Here is a 19,260-nt window from a genome sequence, read left to right as displayed (position 1 = left end):
CCTTCAGTTTAACCAGTATAAAAGGGGTTAAAAACTATGTTGCTTTGCCTATACTCTGCTTAAAAACACATTTCCCTTAGCACATTAACTAAAATGGACCAAAAACACACCTCAGAATCTGCCTAGGCAACACGCAATTGTACTAAAAAATGAAGTGTTTGTTGACAGACAAAACTGAATCCCTAGACTGTTCTGTCCGAGTTCATTGAAGTATAAGACTACTTTCTATGTCTTAAGCCCTTTCATTTGTCCTATTACTTGGATATTTTCCAGAGATACCTTACACTTGTGCATAATGGGAATACCATTTAAAAAAAAAAAAACTTGCAAACTGATTCCATGCAACTTCTCTAGCTTACACAATGTGATATAAGCTGCTTTTTTTTTTTTTCCAAATGAAGCCAAAAACCTAATCCACATAATTTAGTGGAATTTACTAGTACCTCACATGGTTAGCAATGGTTACATTTGAATGTGTAGTCATGTTTTAAACATATTTATGAATGCCTAAAAGTCTCAAAATATATTTTGTCAGGAACTATGTGTAGTTAGGATTCAAGCAAAGCAGTTTGTCATTTGTCAACAGTAACTTGTCTAGATTTGTCCATGAGAGAAAGCTGGAAGACCTGATTTTGTAAGTAGTATGTTGGCTTCATTTTAAAACTTCTCAGTATTTTGGGGGTTATATTTTACTCTTGGATGCTTATGTGCAGTCCTGAGGATCCCAAAGGGCAAAATTTGGTTCAGCACGTTTCTACAGAATGATTGTTTGATGGAAGTAACCACTTAAATAACCAGGAAAAACTGGAAAGTTATTTAGATTCCAGTACAGTTTACATTCACAGATTGAATTTTTACAACAGTCACAAATTTAACATTCTTAATATCCCTGCCCCAAATAAAACAACAAGCACCATGGAACCACATACCAACCCTGGTTTATCACGCATGGAGCTAGTACTCAATTTTAATTACATTTATACACATCATTAAATATTAATAGAAAATCAGTTATTGCATTTATTTGAACTCTAATATAAAGTAGCAAAATAAAACTCTAAAGATTTTCTAAAGTCGGTATTGCAATTTTGTTTTTACATAAATATTTAAGTTAGCTATTCTAGAGTCTTTTATCTAAATGCAAAAATTTGAATTGTACTCATTCCAACTCCAGATAAACACTCAAAAGATCTTAGCCTCCAAAATATTTTAAATAAAGCCATTCTCCTGTACCACAAGCCTGGTGAAATTAAAGAAGAAAAAAAAAGACAAGGAAAAAGAAAGGCCTGTAAAAACAAAAGCATCTTGAAGTGTCTTCATCAGCAGGAATATAGCCTGCTTATCCAGTTGGCCTGGATATCAAGACGTCCATTGAGAAGGCACTGTAATATTGTAATATTCTTCCTTTCAGTTCCTAATAGATCCTGATCCCCCATGATCACAGTGGGGAACTTTCTGCCAGCACTGACAGGATAAGCAATGACAAATTAAAGGATTGTTTTAAATTCCAAAACATGGCATTTCTTTTATATTGCATTTAATGTGCCTAAAAACCAGCCAAGAGTCTTGAGAATCTCTGTACCACCACCTTTAGGAAGTGAGGAAAAACCATGTGAACAAGCCAATTCAGGCTCATCATGAGCATGATTGCAGTCATGTTCAAGGAAGTCTTATCTCAGAATTTTTTAATCGAGGGGATACCCTTTATTTGAGGGAATGAATTATTATTTCAAAATGAAAAAGGACAACTTAAACAGGAAGGCAATTGGGAGAGAACAGATACAAAGGAGAATCCACAACACTATGTCCAAGCAATGCAACACGTGGGTTAGGGACAGAAGTTACACATAAACCGGTTTAAGTGATCCAAAACTGGTTTAAACCTATAACACAACAGAAGTTCAGTGCACATAAGCCACTTTCAAAATGGCTGAAGCTAGTTTAAGATAAACCTGGTGAATGTAGTATCAGATTTAACTAATTTAGGTCAAACCAGTTTATGCAATGTCTGTCCCAGACCCCTTCCTGGTTTATGTTACATCAGAGTCCCCCAGCATCCCAGGATGCTTTGCAACCCTGAGCTGGGCTGTGCTGCCTGCTCCACCAGAGCCAGGTTAGCCCCACCCCCCTGTTCTCTAAATGGAGCAGTGAAGGCTGGCTCCCAAGGGGGTGGGGAACCCAGCTGGGGATGCAATCCAGTCTGCCTAGCAGGGCTGGAGAAGCCCCTGCCAGATTTTTCCCTGCTGGAGTGGAGGGGGTAGAGGCCTGGGACAGCAGGCTCAGGTGGAAGGCAATTAAACCTCCCTGCCTCTCTACTCCCACAAGCACAGGACCCCAGCTGGGGTCTGCCCAGCTTTTATCCCCTGCTTGCAGCTCAGCATGACCCAGGACCCCCAAACCCTGCTCCCAGTCAGGGGGCAATCCCGCTGTGCCTTCCCAGTCAGGTGCAGAGCCAAGCCCAGCTAAGCATGCAGCTGGGGGAGCAGCTCCTGCCCAGCAACCCCTTCTACACGCTGGAGAGTGGTGTTTGGGCCAGCCCCAGTCCCTGTAATGGTACGCATGGCACGGGCTCAATCCAGCAGTGCCTGGAACTGAGCAAGGCACCAAGATGCTGGGCAGTGTGATGCTGAAGGTCAAGCTAGGCCAGGCATTGGGCTCCTTCACAGGCTCCAAGGTAGACGGGCACAAAAGCTCCCCAGGTGACAAGGAGGAGCAGGCTGTACCCACCACCACCATGCACCACTCACTGGATAGCCTCAACCCCAACCTGCCATACCCCAGGCCGCTGGGCGCCGAGTTGGCTGCACCCTGCTCACTCTTCTCCTACCCAGCAGTGGCGCAGCACAGCCCCACGTACCAGGTGCAGAGCACTACCCCTATGGATTCCCCACTGCTGCTGTTGTCAAGGGGACCCACACTGGCCATAATGGTAGGCACCGCCTGCACTACCTGCAGCACCAGGTGGGCAGACAGCAGTGGGGAAGCCATGGTGATACCACCCGACGCCTGGTGCACAGAGCTGCACTGTGCTGCCACTGGGTAGATGAAGAGCAAGAAGGGCACAGCTAGCTCAGTGCCTGGGGAACAGCAAGTCAGGGCTGAAACCATCCAGCAAGTGCCGCACAGAGGTGGCAGGTGTAGCCAGCTCTTCCTCACTGCCCAAGGAGCCTTTTGTGCCCATCCACCTTGAAGCCCACGAGGGAGCCTGGCATCTCAGCCTCCAGCATTGCACCACCCAGCTTCTTGGTGCTTTGCCCAGCTCTAGGCGCTGCTGGGTCGAGCCTGTGCCATGCACACCTCTGCAGGGGCCAGGCTGGGGCTGGCCCAGGCGCTGCTCTTCAGTGGGTAGAAGGGGCCGCCAGGCATGAGCTGCTCCCCATCTGCATGCTCAGCTCAGCTTGGCTCTGCCCCAGGCTAGTTTAGACACACTCCAGCCTCTTCCCTGCCCTTCCTAGGCTGGGTCCCTCTGCTCAGCGGGGCTTACATCCAGGATGGAGCAATCTATCTATGGAGATTACATGGATGGAGTATCTAGCACTACTGCAATCCCTCTGTGCTCTCCTTGGTGCATGTCCCCACCTGGGCTTGGGGCCAGTTTCACTCTGCTCCCTCCCCCCAATCTGGCCTTTGCTCCTGGGCTGCCCCAAGTGAAACCCCCACCTCTGCAGCTGGGAAGGTATAGCAGGATCGCCCCCTGGATGGGAGAGGGGCTCTGGAGGTCCCGGGCCATGCTGAGACATGAGTAGGGGGAAAGCCAGGCAGATCCTGGCTCAGGTCCCATGCCTGTGGGAGAGGGGAGGCAGGGGGAGTTTAATCCCACTCCCTCCCCCACTTCACCTGAGGTGCTGCCTCAGCCTCCGGCTGGCCATGGCCATGCTCTCCACCGCTCAGGGAAAAGCCTGGCAAGGACTGCTTCCCCCTTCTGCCTCCAGGCACACCCTAGCTAGGGTCCCTACAGGCCAGGGAGAGGGTTTAAACCCCTCCACAGTCATACTCAACCTGCTTGGGCCTGGCCATGCCCACTCCCTTCCCCTCCTCAGCTCAGCTTCTCTCCAGCTTTCCAGCCACTGCAAAAGGGAAGGGAGAGCTCCCTCTGGCACCTCCTGGCTTCTAGCCTAAGCCACTGCAAGCATGTGACTACATTTCTAGAATCAAAAGTGAATGTCTATTCACTTGCTTGTCAGTTTACTCTCCACAGGTTAGACTAACCTGCAAAGACTGAATCAGTTCAAGCTCGGACTTTTTGAATGTCTGTACTTAGCCCAGGCCTTTGTAGGTTTAGCAGTTGCACGATGTGTGCAAACAAACTGGACAAAAATGGTCTGACGGTGCCCTTTTTCAAAAAGTGAACCATGTTCTGCAAAGGAAAGAAATAGCTACCGGCAAAGCTCATCATGACAATATGGTTCATAAAAACTTAAAAGACTTGTTCCATTTTTCAGACTGCCTGGAAAGAACATGTCCAGATAAGCAGTACAGCCATGTCAGTACAGCATTCTGTCCAAGCTAAATTAGTCCTGCTACTCAAGTGCACTGTGAAAATGTACATCCTAAATAAAGAGCCAATGTAGCATGACCCCACCAACTTTTGCTCCATCCCTTGAAGCCTGGCAAGTGTATACTATAAGGCTTCAAAAGCATATGTACAAACAACAATGTTGCTGTTTTACGTGTCTCAAAATTGAAAATTTCTTAAGAAAATGAGAGAAACGATACATGCTCATTATATAAGCCTTGTAGAGACATTGTTTCCTGTGGAAGAACAGTGAGTGTACAGACATTGAGGCTTTTTCTCCATGCTCCAGAAGACTCCAGCATCATGTGCATCAGTGTCCCTGTGCTGAAAAATGATGGCAGGGGCACTTTAATTAAAAACAAACTTTAATTAAAGTACCCCTGCTGCCATTTTTCAGCAGGGGGATGCTTATACACGTGACGCTCCAAAAGACACCCCTCCCTGCACTCCTGGAGCACGTCTGTAAATGCCTATTGTGCTGCAGGGAAACACAGGCGGATAATGAGTACTGCTGCCATCTGTCACTGGACAAACTAAGGGAGCCTGCAGAATACATGGAGATGTGTACACAGGGCCCTCCTTCACCCCCCTGGCTGCAGTGTCAGCACTGCAAACTCTCCACTTTTAAGGGCTTCAACATTCAAAAAAGTCTTTACATGTGGCTCTTGGTAACTTTTTCTACCAGGAGAACAAACCTAGAAGAATTCTCCCAGATTATTTGAATGAATATATACAGCCATGCATACCTCAATACGTGAAGAACTTTCTCTTAAACAGATCAGGATCCCTGTACAGTCAGACTGGCCCTATGAACAGCCTAGCCTAGCATGGAGACTTCTGTTACTATAATTCTCTTTTGTGGAACAGTGCTAAAAGGAATGGCATGCAATTAAGTATGGTAGGCTGGGTGACAAATTTACATGATGTTAGGAGGCAAGTTTTTAATCATGTCAATGATTAAAAGTCTACAGGTGGAAAAAAAGGTTGATATCTTCCAGTCTCTCTACAATATTCATCCAGGCAGGGTCCATTATGGCTCCGATTTTTTTCCCCAGATGGGATTTAAAACAGACTTGGTTTCATTTACTAACAGGCCAAAATATGAGAGCAGCTATAATGAGAACCTCCTACATGCTTTAACTGATTCTAGACCATTCAAGTGAAGGAAAATGGGCATTCACATGTATCTGAAGGCAAAAACTATGATGCTTCCACCCTTTGCACAGTCCTTAGTGCAGTTGAGAGTTCAAAGACAAGTACATAATATTGCTAATGTTCACTGCCTACAAAAAAACCCAAAACAGATGCTAGAGAAAGTATTTTAAGCTTAAACGACATGAAAGTAGGAAGGATTGTGAGCAAGTTGGAGGTTGGGAACACAGTTCAGAAGACTGGGAAGCTGGGCTGAAGCTCAGCAGATAAATGCAAGGCACTACACCTGGGAAGAATAATCAGAAGTACAACTACAAAATGAGTGACACCTGGCTGGAAGGCAGCACTACGAAGAAGGATCTGGGAGTCTTGGTGGATCATAGACCCAATACAAGTCTGCAGTGGGATGTAGCTGCACAAAAAGCAAATGCAGTTTTTGAATACATCAATAGAAGCATTAAGTGCAAGATGTCGGAGGTGGCGAGCCTCATCAAGAGTACTGTGTCCAGTATTGGGCTCCACGTTTTAAAAAGGTTGTGGAGAAGTTGGAGAGGGTCTAGAGTCACTTGACAAAGATAATAAAGCACTTGGAAAGCAAGTCACATGAGGCAAAGCTGAAGGAGCTAAGAAAAGGCACTTAAGGGGGAACATAACAGCAGTTTTCAAATACTTGAAGAGCTGCCATAAAGAAGAGAGAAAATGCCTTTTCTCTCTTGCTGCAGAGAGTAAGACACAGACCGATGGCTTGGACTTGCAGCAAACTAGGTTTAGGTTGGGTATCTAGAAAAACTTCTTCACTATTATAACAGTAAAGCAGTGGTATAGACTGCCTAGGGAAGTTGTGAACTCACCATCGCTGAAGGTGATTTTAAGCCTTCCTCAGAAGCATTTGGGTGTTGGCTGCAGCCAAGGCAAGGGATTTTGACTGGGCTGTGCCAATGCTCCTGCTGGGACTTAAAGCCACAGATTCTGGCTAGAGAGTCTTGCCCCTTCACTCAGGGTCAGACTGATCACCAGATATGGGGTCAGGAAAGATTTCTACCCCATGGTCAGATGGGTACAGACTGTGGGGATTTTTGCCTTCCTCTGTAGGAGGAGGTGTGACCCTCTACACCTGGGCTCTCTTGAGCCTCTATTAACAATCTTTTATATAACGAGAACATTGGCTGCCATAGTTCCCCTGCTTTACCTATGGCAGGTTAGGGTATGATGCCTTGCATTGTGTCAGAGTTGATGGTAGTTTTATGAGGAGTTTATCTTATAGATTTGCATAGAATGGTTTGGATAGGGCAGGAGGTTAGACTAGATGGCATCTGGAGGTCCCTTCCAGCTCTACTTCTCTGTGACACAACTTACATGTATGCCACTGATGGATTATACATATCAGCAGCCTACATAATTCTATTGAGTTATTAAACTGGTCAGTCGTTATTTTAAGGGATTTTATTGCAGTTTTCTTCTGATAGCTTAAGCTATGTCATTAAAATGGCAAAAAACAGTGCTGTTTGACATGGGCCCTGGTTCCACTTCGGTAGCTGATTTAGGCTGTATAACATGAGACTATGTCTGCTTTGCAGGAACATCTACCATTTTCTGCAATGTTACATGCCTCACTCTGCTGAACAAACTGTAAACATATCAAAGATGACATGTGAACCTTAATCATGTTGACACTGTCAATTTAAATAAAAAGTTAATGTATTAAGGTTTCAAAAAATCTTCAAGTTAAATTTTCAGGGATAGAAGTTTGTTTTCTAAATACCATAACAATTTTGAACTATCATACTTCTGGCTGGGATTACTCAGGAACACACTACAGTTTTGAATTAAGGCAGAGATACCAAACTCACGTGGCCCCACAAGCTGGGTGAATGACACAGGGCCAGTCCATGGGCCAGATTGAACCAACAGGCTTATGGACCCCAGATTCTCCCCTCCCTTCCTCCTCTGGATCCAGTGCCCACGGCACCCACTCCAGAGTAGCTGGTAGGTACCACACCCTGGACCAGACAGAGCAGTGATGTGCTATGTGCAGTGTGGCCACCCCCACCAGACTTGAATGGCCTGCACTGCTCATTCCGGCTGCTTCAGGATCCATGCCACACATGGTGCCCCCAGAAGCTGGTATGGAACTGTGCTGCACATGGTACCTGCTTCAGTCGCTCCAGGACCCGGATCAACTTTGTTTTAAAAGATTTTTCTTAAAACACAAGTTGATTGGTATTAATTACATGGCCAAACTTTAGTCTTTTGCTAATTGAGACTTTACATTTTGGGGCTGCCACCATTTTATGACAGAACCACTATGGCACCTGGGCCCCAAGCACTGATTCAGTAAATAAAAGTATGATTTTTTTTCTCCGAAATGTATCTCTGCCAATTCTTAACTCCTCTTTCTTTTGGTTTTGGCCCTAGTTTCTCTACCACAGCCTGACAGCAACGCACCTCACTTTTTACCCTTCAAGCACCTCTCTCCAGGGATACAATGTCCAGTTCTCTTTGGGGTCTTTGAATGAGACTGCCCATATAACAGTTCACTTGTTTTTTATTAACAAAAAATGGAATAAAAGAGAAGAAATGGTTTGTTTCCAAACGTACTAGATTCTTCTTATTATTTACAAAGAAAAAAAGTAAAATGACCAACTGTTAAAAAAAAACAAACAATTGCTGAAAGTGATCCCATTTACCCACTATCCCCTGGCTCCATGAGCAGTTTCTCTCACTGTCAGAATAGCAAATCTCTAGTCCTATCCAGTGAGCTGTTTGACCTCTGTCCTGAGGACTTGCTAAACTTATTAGAGGGAAAATGCTAATTATATCCTGCATTAATTTACAACAAACCACTATAATTTAACCCCTAACTAAGACAGGCTGCATGTCAAGAAATGGCTCCTCTAATCCAAGGCAGCTACCTCCTCTTACCAAACTACTCAAGTTATCTAAATACATAACTAGGGGCTGAGGCTAGCTGCATTCTCTAAGAGACAAATTACTGAAGACACAGACACAGGTAATAAAAAGTCTTCTTTCAAATGTTTAACCATGTATCCGATAGACAGAATTTCACATACCAGCTTTTCTGATTGCACCTAGTTCTGATCAAACCTCTTGCTAAACCACCCCAAGTCACTTTTGCCGAGATTCCTTCACCAGGGAACTTACAGTGTGCATCAACATCTTATCATTTTTAACTGATTCAATTAGGGCACTTGCAAATGTTTTATTTTTTTCTGAACTCTCATGGCTCTTTAGGGGGTTTCTGTCCTATAATTTGGGAACAGAATTCTAAAATAAAAGGATTAGGTAATCAAAAGTACAACCATATCATATTTATAATTTCTGATTAAATATCTTTTAAAGACATTAGTTTTGTTTGGTTTTTTCTTAAGTAAACTTAGGCATATTTCTTGATCTCAGTAATGCTAAACAATATTTTTTTTAACCTTCAGTTAGTTTTAAAAATATTGTGGCTGATTTTCTGCTGTAGGATTTTGTGAAGTTCAGCACCACTAAAACCAACTAAATAAGGAACACTAAATAGGTTGTTACTTTCAATTCTCTGTGAAAAGGGTGCACACACATAAATAACAATTCAAGGAAAAATATCTTTTGTATGGCTGTACTCAATTAAAACAGTTATTTAAATACCTGTTCTTCAAAACGCTATGCATTTTTGCCATATATTTTACCTTACAAAAAAGAGTACAAAGCAAGTTATGTAAACTACCTTTTCTTGCTACATTCAGAATTCCTGTCAGACAGATGATCCTATGAAAATAACTTTTGTGTATGAACAAAATCATAATGTATAGATCAAACAGCTACAGAGTTAAATGCACTTTTAAAAATACCCGAATAAAATACATGCAGATTTTCACCAAAACAAAAATAAAATATTATCATTATAATAGTCATATATGATTTACATTGCATAATCATTAAAAACAGGTGTACAATAAAAACAAGTTGAATTTTGAGTACTGTAACAATTTGTCATAATTCTGTTTTTTCATTTAGAGAAAATTTGAATATTAGAGTTATATGGTAAGGCTGTCTATGCAGTTTCCTGTTCTGCAAAAATAAAATATTTGCCCCTCATATAGTATGTTTAAGAAAATTACATTTTATGCCAAATGTTTCTGAACTATTCGGTGTAGAAAAGATTAAAACTAAACAAAAGCAATAATTCTGCAGCTGAACATAATATCCTTTCCTAGTTTCTTGCCAATTGTAATACTCTTCCAATTGCTCTCTGCAACAGTGCCTTGCCTTAGCTAAATATAACTTATATTACTTACCCGCTCTTCATAAGAAACAGCAGTTATCTTTCCTAAGAGTACTCTTCCTAAATTCATCTTCACTTAAGATGAAAAAAACATTTCCTTAACACATCAATTTTGCAAAGATGATAATATACAATTCAAGCCTATTCCATGCCTATACATGCCAGCAAAGTTTAAAGGCATTTCGTATGAAGTTCTATTTTACTCCCTTTATGTTACCCATAGCAACAGGCCACTGCAGGAAGCTGTGGTTCGTCAGGGATTCAGATTAGATCTCAATTATCTCTCACAAAAAGCTAGATCATTTTATATACATCATGCTGTGATTTCATTTAAAGCATTTCCTATAACAAATCAAGGCAATAAAATGAAGTTTGGGTGTGTGATAACCTTTATTCAATGAAACAGCTTCCTATAACTTTCCTTTTAATGAAGCATTGCTGTTAATCACCTTAATTATAGCTAAACATTTCCATGAGCTAACTACTATTTTCAGAGGTTTATACAGTGCAGGTCAGAATGAAGTAAAGCATCTTAGAAGAGTCTGTCCCATTTTACATGTTTAGTACTACAACTAGCTCATAAAAGATCAGAAAGGCAAGGATACCGGGCATAAAAGGTTTAATTTGGAAGCAATCCATTACCATATCAGGGCAAAACTGTGCTCTCTGACCAGAAGAGCAACTCTCAACTATATCCTAACCTTTTCACTTATGCCATGTGACTATGCCTCACCAATATCAAGGGCAGCTCCATTCAGGTAGGAAGAACAGAACAAAAAATGCACTGTGTGAATCTAAGAGTGTAAGAAACCCTGTAACTTGCCTTTTACAGCAATGTCTTTATCTGAAAACAGTAGAGAATTCCATTAAGTCTACTGCTCTTTACAAATAAATCAATATAGAACAACACACAAAAATCTCCATTTCTGTTATTTTGCAAAATCATAAAACAAATTTATTGTTAAACATAAACACTACAATTACAAGTTAACAATGGCTAATGCAGCCTTCCACTAGTAGCCTTCAAAGCACTTCACAAACAAATTCCACCTTTCAGCAGTATCCTGTGAACCAGGCAAGCATCCTGAGTTTAGAGAGACAAACTGAGGGCAGGGAGGTTTTGAGTTTTTTTAATCTTGGTATCCAAGACTCCACTGTTAGTGCCAGATACAGATGACCCAGAACTTCAGCTTTTTTCATCTCCTGTTCTAAGTACTGGACAATACACTGTCTTTGTTAATACTGAAATCGCCTAACATTCATGATTTCATTGAGAGAAATCACAAAACAACATTTGTGGAGGTACAAAGGCCTCTGACCCAAACATTTCATAGACAGAGATATAGGTTTATTTAATTGGAAAACCTATATTTTGTAAACTGAGATTAATCTGGCAAACCACAGTAAATCCTTAAAGCTGCATTTTAATTATCAGTGCAAGTGACACTTGGGAGACATAGGTGGCAGGAGAAAATATTACTTGGAGGGGACTGAGTAAATACTATTTGGGGGGCTGACTCCTGCGTCTCCCTCCCACAGGGCCATTGCAGGGCCAGTGCACAGTGGTGCAGTACACAGTGGCAGAGGAGCACGCAGCAGGGGCACTGGGCATGGCACAGCAGTGGCACTGAAGCAGTGGAGGTGCAGAGCTGAGCACGCGTAGAACGCTGGCTTGGCTGCACGCTGAGCAGCACCAGGCGCAGCTGCTGTCACTGGCCACCACAGTATTAGTTGGGGGGGGGGTCTAAACCCTGTTAGCCCTGGCCTTCCTCCGCCTATGCTGAGAAAAGAGATTTGGAGGCAGCAAGATTAAAGTTTCAAATACATTTGTTTCCCATATCACATTAAAAGCTGAAAACTTCAAAGCAGACAAATATTACCAAAAAGGTATTTCATTTATAAATTGCATATTGCATGCCACTAGTATAGCTGGATGGCAGAAGTGGGCAGCTTCTGCAAAAGCAAACCAATCGTCCTTACATGGCTGACAAGGTGTATTGACTATTTGAACCTAAGATGAATGAGGAGTATGTGGAGGTGAGAGACTTCCTGGAGAATTTTCCTGTGAATGCTCTTGAAAGCACACAAAACAAGGAAGACTTTTACCATTGTTCATCACCAACTGGTTGTGCACAGTACAATGCAGCAAGGAGGTGCATGCTCCTATCAACATTAGCTCCAGAATGATTTGAAAGAAACACATACAGCCTTTACAAGACTTGCATATAGCTGGTGCAACTGTAATGGAGTACCAACATCAGGAACATTTGGTGTGGGCAATGTTTTATAATGCTTTCCAGGCACTTGTATTAGGTGCTGGAAACCTAATATTCCTCTACTGTAAGCAACCCACTAGAGTTGCTGTTTTTTATTTCACCAAAATGATCTTGCATTCCAACATCCACCTTTTTTTTTTCTATACAATGGTCCCATGAATGCCTATTTTGGCTGCACGTGAAAGCTAACCTGCTAATGCTGATGACTGGGGGAAAAAGCCCATGACCCTGAACTTTTAAAAATGTCTTTTCCCCTTATTTTTGTCCAGGGCATCTCAATAGCTAACATATTCAAAATGTTACATGATTTCACACATTAACTAGGTCAAAATCCAAAGGCCTTGTCCCTATAATACTGAGGGAATGTTAACTTAGACAGCTATTAATAGAAAGTGATAAAATCATGACATGACAGCTCTAAAGCAACTAATTCAGATATACAAGTGAAGACATTTCTAAGCCCACTTCCATCTGCTTATAAACTAAAATGTGGGGAAAGGCTTAGTCCCCAGAAATAGTCTCTCCCTCCTCAGTGTCTTCCCCTCCCTCCCCTCTTGGAAAGATCCCCATTTTTTTTTTCTTCTGCCTACCTGTTTGAAAGCCTGCAAAAAAGCAGATATGACAGGGGCTACAGAGACAAGGATTTTTGGTACTATTTTTATAGGGCTAACTGTATCATTGGGAAAGTTCTTAGACAATCTTTTGGGAACAAAGTGCACTTACTCAAGGTCACTTTGTATCTGAAAGCTTGCCTAACATCTCTTCCAGCTCCGCAGTTGGTCCAATAAAAGACATCACCAAAAAACCATGGCCTCTGTTTTCAAAGAACCTTGACTTTTATTTATATGCGCTCTGTGTTTCTTCTAGTATCTTGCTCCATGTAATAAAGGCATTTCTTTGAATTAAAAGAAATTTTCCTAACCGTATTTTCTGGTTACTGCTTTCTTAGCAATATTTATTTTCTTTGTCAAGTAGTCAAGAATGACAAGAAAAATAGATAAAGTTAAGGAGAATTAAGATCTTTAAGCAGACTTATCAGTGCTTCCTACTTACCACACCAAATTTACTACAAGAATCTACTTTTTAGTTTAAAACCAAAGTTTTGCCTGATCCTATTTTGGTAGCAGCTCGTCAGACAAACTTGTAGACGAACACTGCCCTGAACTGAGGAAGATATCACACACAAAAGAAACAAAACAAAAACAAAAAACCACCATACCACACACGTATTTCCTGGCCCATCACAGCTATAACAATACTAACCCTACATGATTTTTTTTTTTTTTAATAGAAAAACTAAATTAAACCTTCTCTGAACTATCCCACACTACTTTTGCCAAGGGCTCCCCAGCTCCTCACAGGTAAATTAAGCAGAGAAAAGAAGAAAGCCTAGCTAGTTCAATCAACAGTGTGGTTCCATCATAACGAATGTAAAATTTATATTTGTCCCTGCAATGTATGATAGAAAACATATTTTGAATTTGCATTTTATCTAACCAATTGAAAAGACCAGGAAACTGCAAACTTTATTAAATACTGAGCTTTCCAATAACATAAATAGAGGAAAACTTGGAAGCTTGATGCAAATCAGTGCTAAGAGTGCCCCCTGCTGTCAACCTAAAATGCAAGTGTTAATAGGACTATTTTTATTTAGCACACATTTTTTATGAGTAAAATATCTCTTTGGATCTAATCTGACACAGAACCAACAGAAACATTGTCCCCAGACATATTTTAAATATCTAAAAACTCTTTTGACCCCTTCAATAATAAGTTGACTCTAAAAACTAGCTCTTTAACATAATTTTAAAAAATGTATTTGTGTATGGCAAATTCAACCATTCTTCTCGAACAGATTATAAATGTTTCAGATGTCTAAACTCACTCCACAGATAAAACTATGCCACAAACAGCTATGACTGTCACTTGCATTTCTTAAAGAGCAATTTAAAAAATGAATTATAACACAGCAGTAAATTCAAATTATGTTACATGCTAGGAGGATATGATTAAGTTACAGATCACTCTTACACATCAAGGTACTTTTGAATTTCCCTTCAACCTACAGCTTTAGCTGATTTCTGGGAACCCCTGAATATAAATTTGGATTTAAGAACTAACCAGTAGTAAAACAGTCAGTGTGTTGCTTTTCTTCCTAAATCCAGTATGTCTAAATCTTTCATTTCTCAATTTAGAGAGCCTTTTTGCCGATTCATTTTAGGATTAAAGAAAAATAGACTTTATGGAAATCACAGACATAGAATAAGACCTGAGAAAGTCAAAACCCAATACTAGCCATTCCCTTCGTTTTCAAAATGTGTGCATTTGGATTAGTAAAGTTTAAGAGAAAATATGTTGAATGTTCAGGTATCTCAAAGTTATATATTTGTGAATACTGTACAAAACAATGTGTTTATTTTGGTAACTCATGTCCAAACCAAAGAAATATGGCCTCAGCTGCACAGCTGAAAACAGCTGTGACCATTAGCAAATATCTAATTTAAAAAAAACACTCGTAGAAAATTAGTGAAAATTAAATAACTGCTAATCTGACCAAAAAAGCTGATTAGAAATGCTTTACAATTATTGTACTGTCCACATTCCTATAAAATCTATTAATTAAATAGAATGTATAGCAGTACATTGAAAACACATCATTAAAGATTTATTTGTTATAGCTTGTATTATAAAGACAAATGAAATACAAACTTTGCCTCTTTAACAACTCAATGAATCCTTAAAAATACTCTTTATCACACCACATTACAAAAAGATTCTTAGTTCTGAAATCTAGTCTTACAACCACATTCCTACTTTCTGTTCATTTTAAAACAAACAAAACTTTATACTTACAGACACTTGACTTTCAGTGAAAGTTTTCTCCATGTATAAATAGTTTAATAGCTCATTGTTAGGAAACAGTCCCTTTAACTTTATTATCACGCCCTTTCTGAACACATACTTATTTCTTCAGAGCCTGGTAAAAAAAAATAAAACCATTCTCTCTGTTATCCTACCACCACCTCTTCCCATTCTCCTCCCTGCAGCACATTCCCCGCCCAGACTCAATAATAACTCTGTATCTGCTCATCAAAAGAAACAAGCTGTCTGTGCTCAAACTTTTAAAATGTTGTTTAGGCAGCTTCTATAAAACCATAAAGCTTCTGTGAAGCCAACAACATGCCGCTAATGAAAAATTCATTTAATAAGGGCGTAAGTAGTCTAGAAGCATTTGTCCAAACACGCTTAGGTATTGAGTCAACATCATTTTTCCCCTCCAAACAAAACATGTGTTTTTTTTATTTTATTCCTTTAACATGAAATAGACATAAATAAAGTCATCAACTTACGTTCAAAAAATATGTTTTTAGATCCAAATTAACACAAAATCAATAAGACAATGGATGCTGGTAGGACTAAGCTTAGAGTAACTTCCAGCTCCCGGGCATGTAAGTGCATGCTTCTTCATGATTACGTGTGCATGTTATACAATTGATTCATCACACCCAACGCTCTTTGGAGTGAGGCACTGAATAGGCCAAGAATCCTGCTCCTGGTGAAACAAGATTCCTGGCATTTCAATACCACAGGGGCTCAACAGAATATTGCAGAGATATTTGAATAATGTCAGAAAGAAACCCAAACACTGTTTTCCCAGCTAACAAGCTTAAATCTCATCCTTTTTTGCAAAGGCTTAATTTGGAGATGGGGCAGAGAGGGGCGGTCAGGAACGGAAACTACTTCTCCTAAATTAAGGCTAAATAGTATCACAACAATGTAATGAAGTCTGCACTGCTCTGCTGCTACACCTCTTCTATGACTAAGGAGAGAAAAAAAATCCAGCTCTAAAGATGGCAATTCAATGCATTTAAAGAGTTCTTATTTCACAAAAAACATTCCCCTAGCCACTAAATCTGAAAATGGACAATTATATTACTTCTGAGAAAAAGCCTTTTGTCCCTGGATCCTGAAGACATTCATACTTATTGTCCCTCTGCAAGTGCCTACCTGTGAAGTATGCAAGATAAAACGTGCTAACACTGCACCACCACCCCAACACGTGCGTGCACACACACGCACCTGTGCATCTGTAAGCTAACTATGGCTCATTTAAATGTGGTTTACTACAGGGATAAGCCTGTAGGCCGTGTGCTCTCCCTGGTTACCTACTGGCAGAAGTGCAATAACGCAGCTGTTTTAAGCCAAGACAAAACCCAGGACAATCATTCATCATCAATCACAATCAGTCTCAAGTCAAATGACAAGTCTTTCCATCCTAATATTATCCCTCAGTAGCACTACAGGAGAAAAAAGCCCTGACATCAGGGTGGCCAATAAACACTCTTTTTTCCTCTGATAAAAATAAACTGCACAGCAGCAGAAATAGCAGTAGGGGCAGGAAGGATGAGGGGAATATAAGGCCAACTGGTTTCTTCTTTCCCCATCCCTAGAATGAACCAGGATTATTGATTCAGCTCGGGACACTGGACTCCTAGCAGCAGAGGTCCTCGCATTAAATCTCGACACCCCCTTGAAGCCCCACTCTCTAGAGAAGTAGTCTCTCAACAGTGCCATCAACAGCACCACCACTGTCATGGGCTCCAGATGCCTCCATTTACATACTGATTTGTATTTAAGATATGGGGAAAAGTAGGATGGATGAAAGAAGCAAGGTTAAAGGTCACAATGTTAAGGCAAAGAAGTGAAGGTTATGGACAAAAGTCAGTTAAACCAGGAAAGGTAAAAAAGGTTTAATACAAAAGTAAGAACAATGTAATTTGGGTTTAGAATGAAATAACGGGTGAACAAATGATAACTAAAAGAAAATGTCAAGACAAGTACGTTATAAATAAATTTAAAAACACAAGAATTAAAAATCTAAAAAATATACCGAATTATTTAAACAGATGTTAGCTTATACTGCATAGTAAAAATGGTCTTAAACTAAGAAATCACTTTTATTCATGGGACAAAATTGGCTTTAAAAATGTATGCGTTTTCCTGAATAGGAATGCTTTCCAGGATTGGGTCTATAAGAGTACCTAGGAGTTACTATTATCTCAGTCTCCAATATAAACCTAGTTCAAGATGTATACATCATTATTAAATTAAATTGAGTTAAATCTATTTGTTAGCATATTTTACATAAAAGTTATGCAGAGTTCAGATGCATTTTATGTATACGTTGTGGGGAAAGTGTGGGGGAGAAAGTGTGTTCTCACCATTTTGGATTTTTAAAATAATTTATAGACTGCAGAAATTTTCCAAAATGAAATTCTACAAGGAATCACTCCTTCATATACATTGTTTGTTGACCTGAAGCCCCCTGGAGAGGATAGGTAGAAATCTTTTTCTATATACGTTTATCACTAAGGTGATTAGCCGTATCAGCCTGAATTCAGGCAGAAGGTAGGACAGCATGACATCCAAAAATCTCACTGGTTCAGAGGGGCATGAGCTTTGAAAGGCAATGCTCTACTTCCTCAGATACTAGGAATGGCCTGGCAGAAAGAAAAGATTTTAGAAAGGAAAGGGACAAAGGGAGAGGATGCTGCTAAGAGCAGTAATAAGTGGATCGATTAAGTCAGTTAAGATGAACAAGGCCTTTAACACCTTGGAGGGACATGAGAGTAAACATCTAATACAGGAAAGGGATAAGAATCCATAGTCCTGTTGCGATCCAAGGTAATACCACCCAGTTTGTTGACAACTTCTTATTCTGCAATTTCACATCCAAGCTGTTTTTTAAAGATTTTTGTTTTAAGCACAGCTACCCTGAGGATTCTTATCCCATTACCTGGAACTAGATGTCTACTCTGGTGAGCCTGAAACTTTAGGGCAGAGTTGGCACCCTGGAAGGTGTTCTCACAGGCTGAGAAGTAGGCAGTCTGGAGCTTCTAAACAAACTGGAAGGAGGAGGGCAAATAGGAGATGGTTCAATCAAAATTCAATCATCAAAGGTTAAAAGATAGTAAAAATAAAAACACAGCAAGACATTACAACAGCCAAACTTAGAAAAGTCATCAGTAAACATAAAACTGGGGAAACAGCTGGAGAGGAGAGAATAATTTGGTTGAAGTGATGCTTATAAAAGGCAATTAAATAGTTTTCCAGCTCTTTCTAGTGCTATTAAACAGAATGTGGAATGAAGAAAATAATCCTGCCCATAGAAAGGAGGCCTTGCCATAAAACTGAAAGAAGAAGAGACATTAACGACTGCATAAACTGAGAAAGATTAACATTACACTCACTGCCTGGAAAAATCATGGAACAGCCTATGAGTACCAAGAAACAAATAAACTCCAGCTCAGAAAGGAAGGAGCAGGTAGTAGACCAGTGAGATTACATGCCAATCAAACAATTTGTTTCAGCCCTATTACAGATTTATCACAAGGCAAATACCTCACGTGATATATTCCATCTCTTTCCAGGAGGACTTCAACAGCATAGACGGAGACAAACTTTGAAAATTATGAATTCCAAAATGCCAGCAAAAATAATCGGACTGAGCAAAAATTAGAGGTGCACCAATACATCAGTCCACATCTTATCAGCACTGATAAAAAGGCAAGTTGACGTTACTGGCAATCAGCTTTCTTTTGGCTGATGTGGCCGATAATGTCGCCAATATATGCTGCCTGCATGTGCGCAGCCACAGCACGCATGTGGCCAGCCTGGCAGCTTTGAGAGCAGCATCCAGAAGGTAAGTCTATTGAGGAGAAGCAGACAGGGGGAGAAAGGTAGAGTGGGCATAGGGGTGAAAATCAAGGCCCCCATGATGAGGGAAGGAGTGGGGCTGGGGCAGGGGCTGGCATTGCCCAGCCAGGGCAGGACGCAGGATGGAGTCACAGGAAGGAGAGACTGTGTGCACATCCCAGATCTGTGCACGGGGTGAGGACAGGATGCCACTGCAGGCTGGGGTTCGGGTAGTGCCAGGCTCTTCTCAGCAGGGGGGTTGAGCCAGGGTTGCGCTCAGGGCAGGCAGCAGCAGTGCTGGGAAGGGGGGCTATGGGGTGGGCTACAGTCACCCC

The 19,260-nt window shown here is 40.9% G+C and overlaps 1 protein-coding gene across 4 annotated transcripts in view; it reads right to left on the bottom strand.

The window, feature by feature from the left end:
* The window catches only part of RGS12 (regulator of G protein signaling 12), a 169,584-nt gene that overhangs the window by 89,068 nt on the left and 61,256 nt on the right, over window positions 1-19,260 (bottom strand). The window contains exon 1 of one of the 4 annotated variants that reach the window (XM_019479134.2): window positions 15,083-15,264. The exons of the other annotated variants lie outside the window; for them this stretch is intronic. Within the exon in view, the coding sequence (XP_019334679.1) occupies window positions 15,083-15,115 (33 nt within the window). The 5' untranslated portion in view covers window positions 15,116-15,264. Of the gene's footprint in view, window positions 1-15,082; window positions 15,265-19,260 lie in introns of those variants that run through there. 4 annotated transcript variants of the gene reach the window in all.

The sequence above is a fragment of the Alligator mississippiensis genome, chromosome 2 (assembly GCF_030867095.1).
Source record: "Alligator mississippiensis isolate rAllMis1 chromosome 2, rAllMis1, whole genome shotgun sequence".
Taxonomy (NCBI): Eukaryota; Metazoa; Chordata; order Crocodylia; family Alligatoridae; genus Alligator; species Alligator mississippiensis.
The sequence above is the reverse complement of the archived record's forward strand: the minus strand, read 5'-3'. Positions and strand labels throughout refer to the sequence as shown.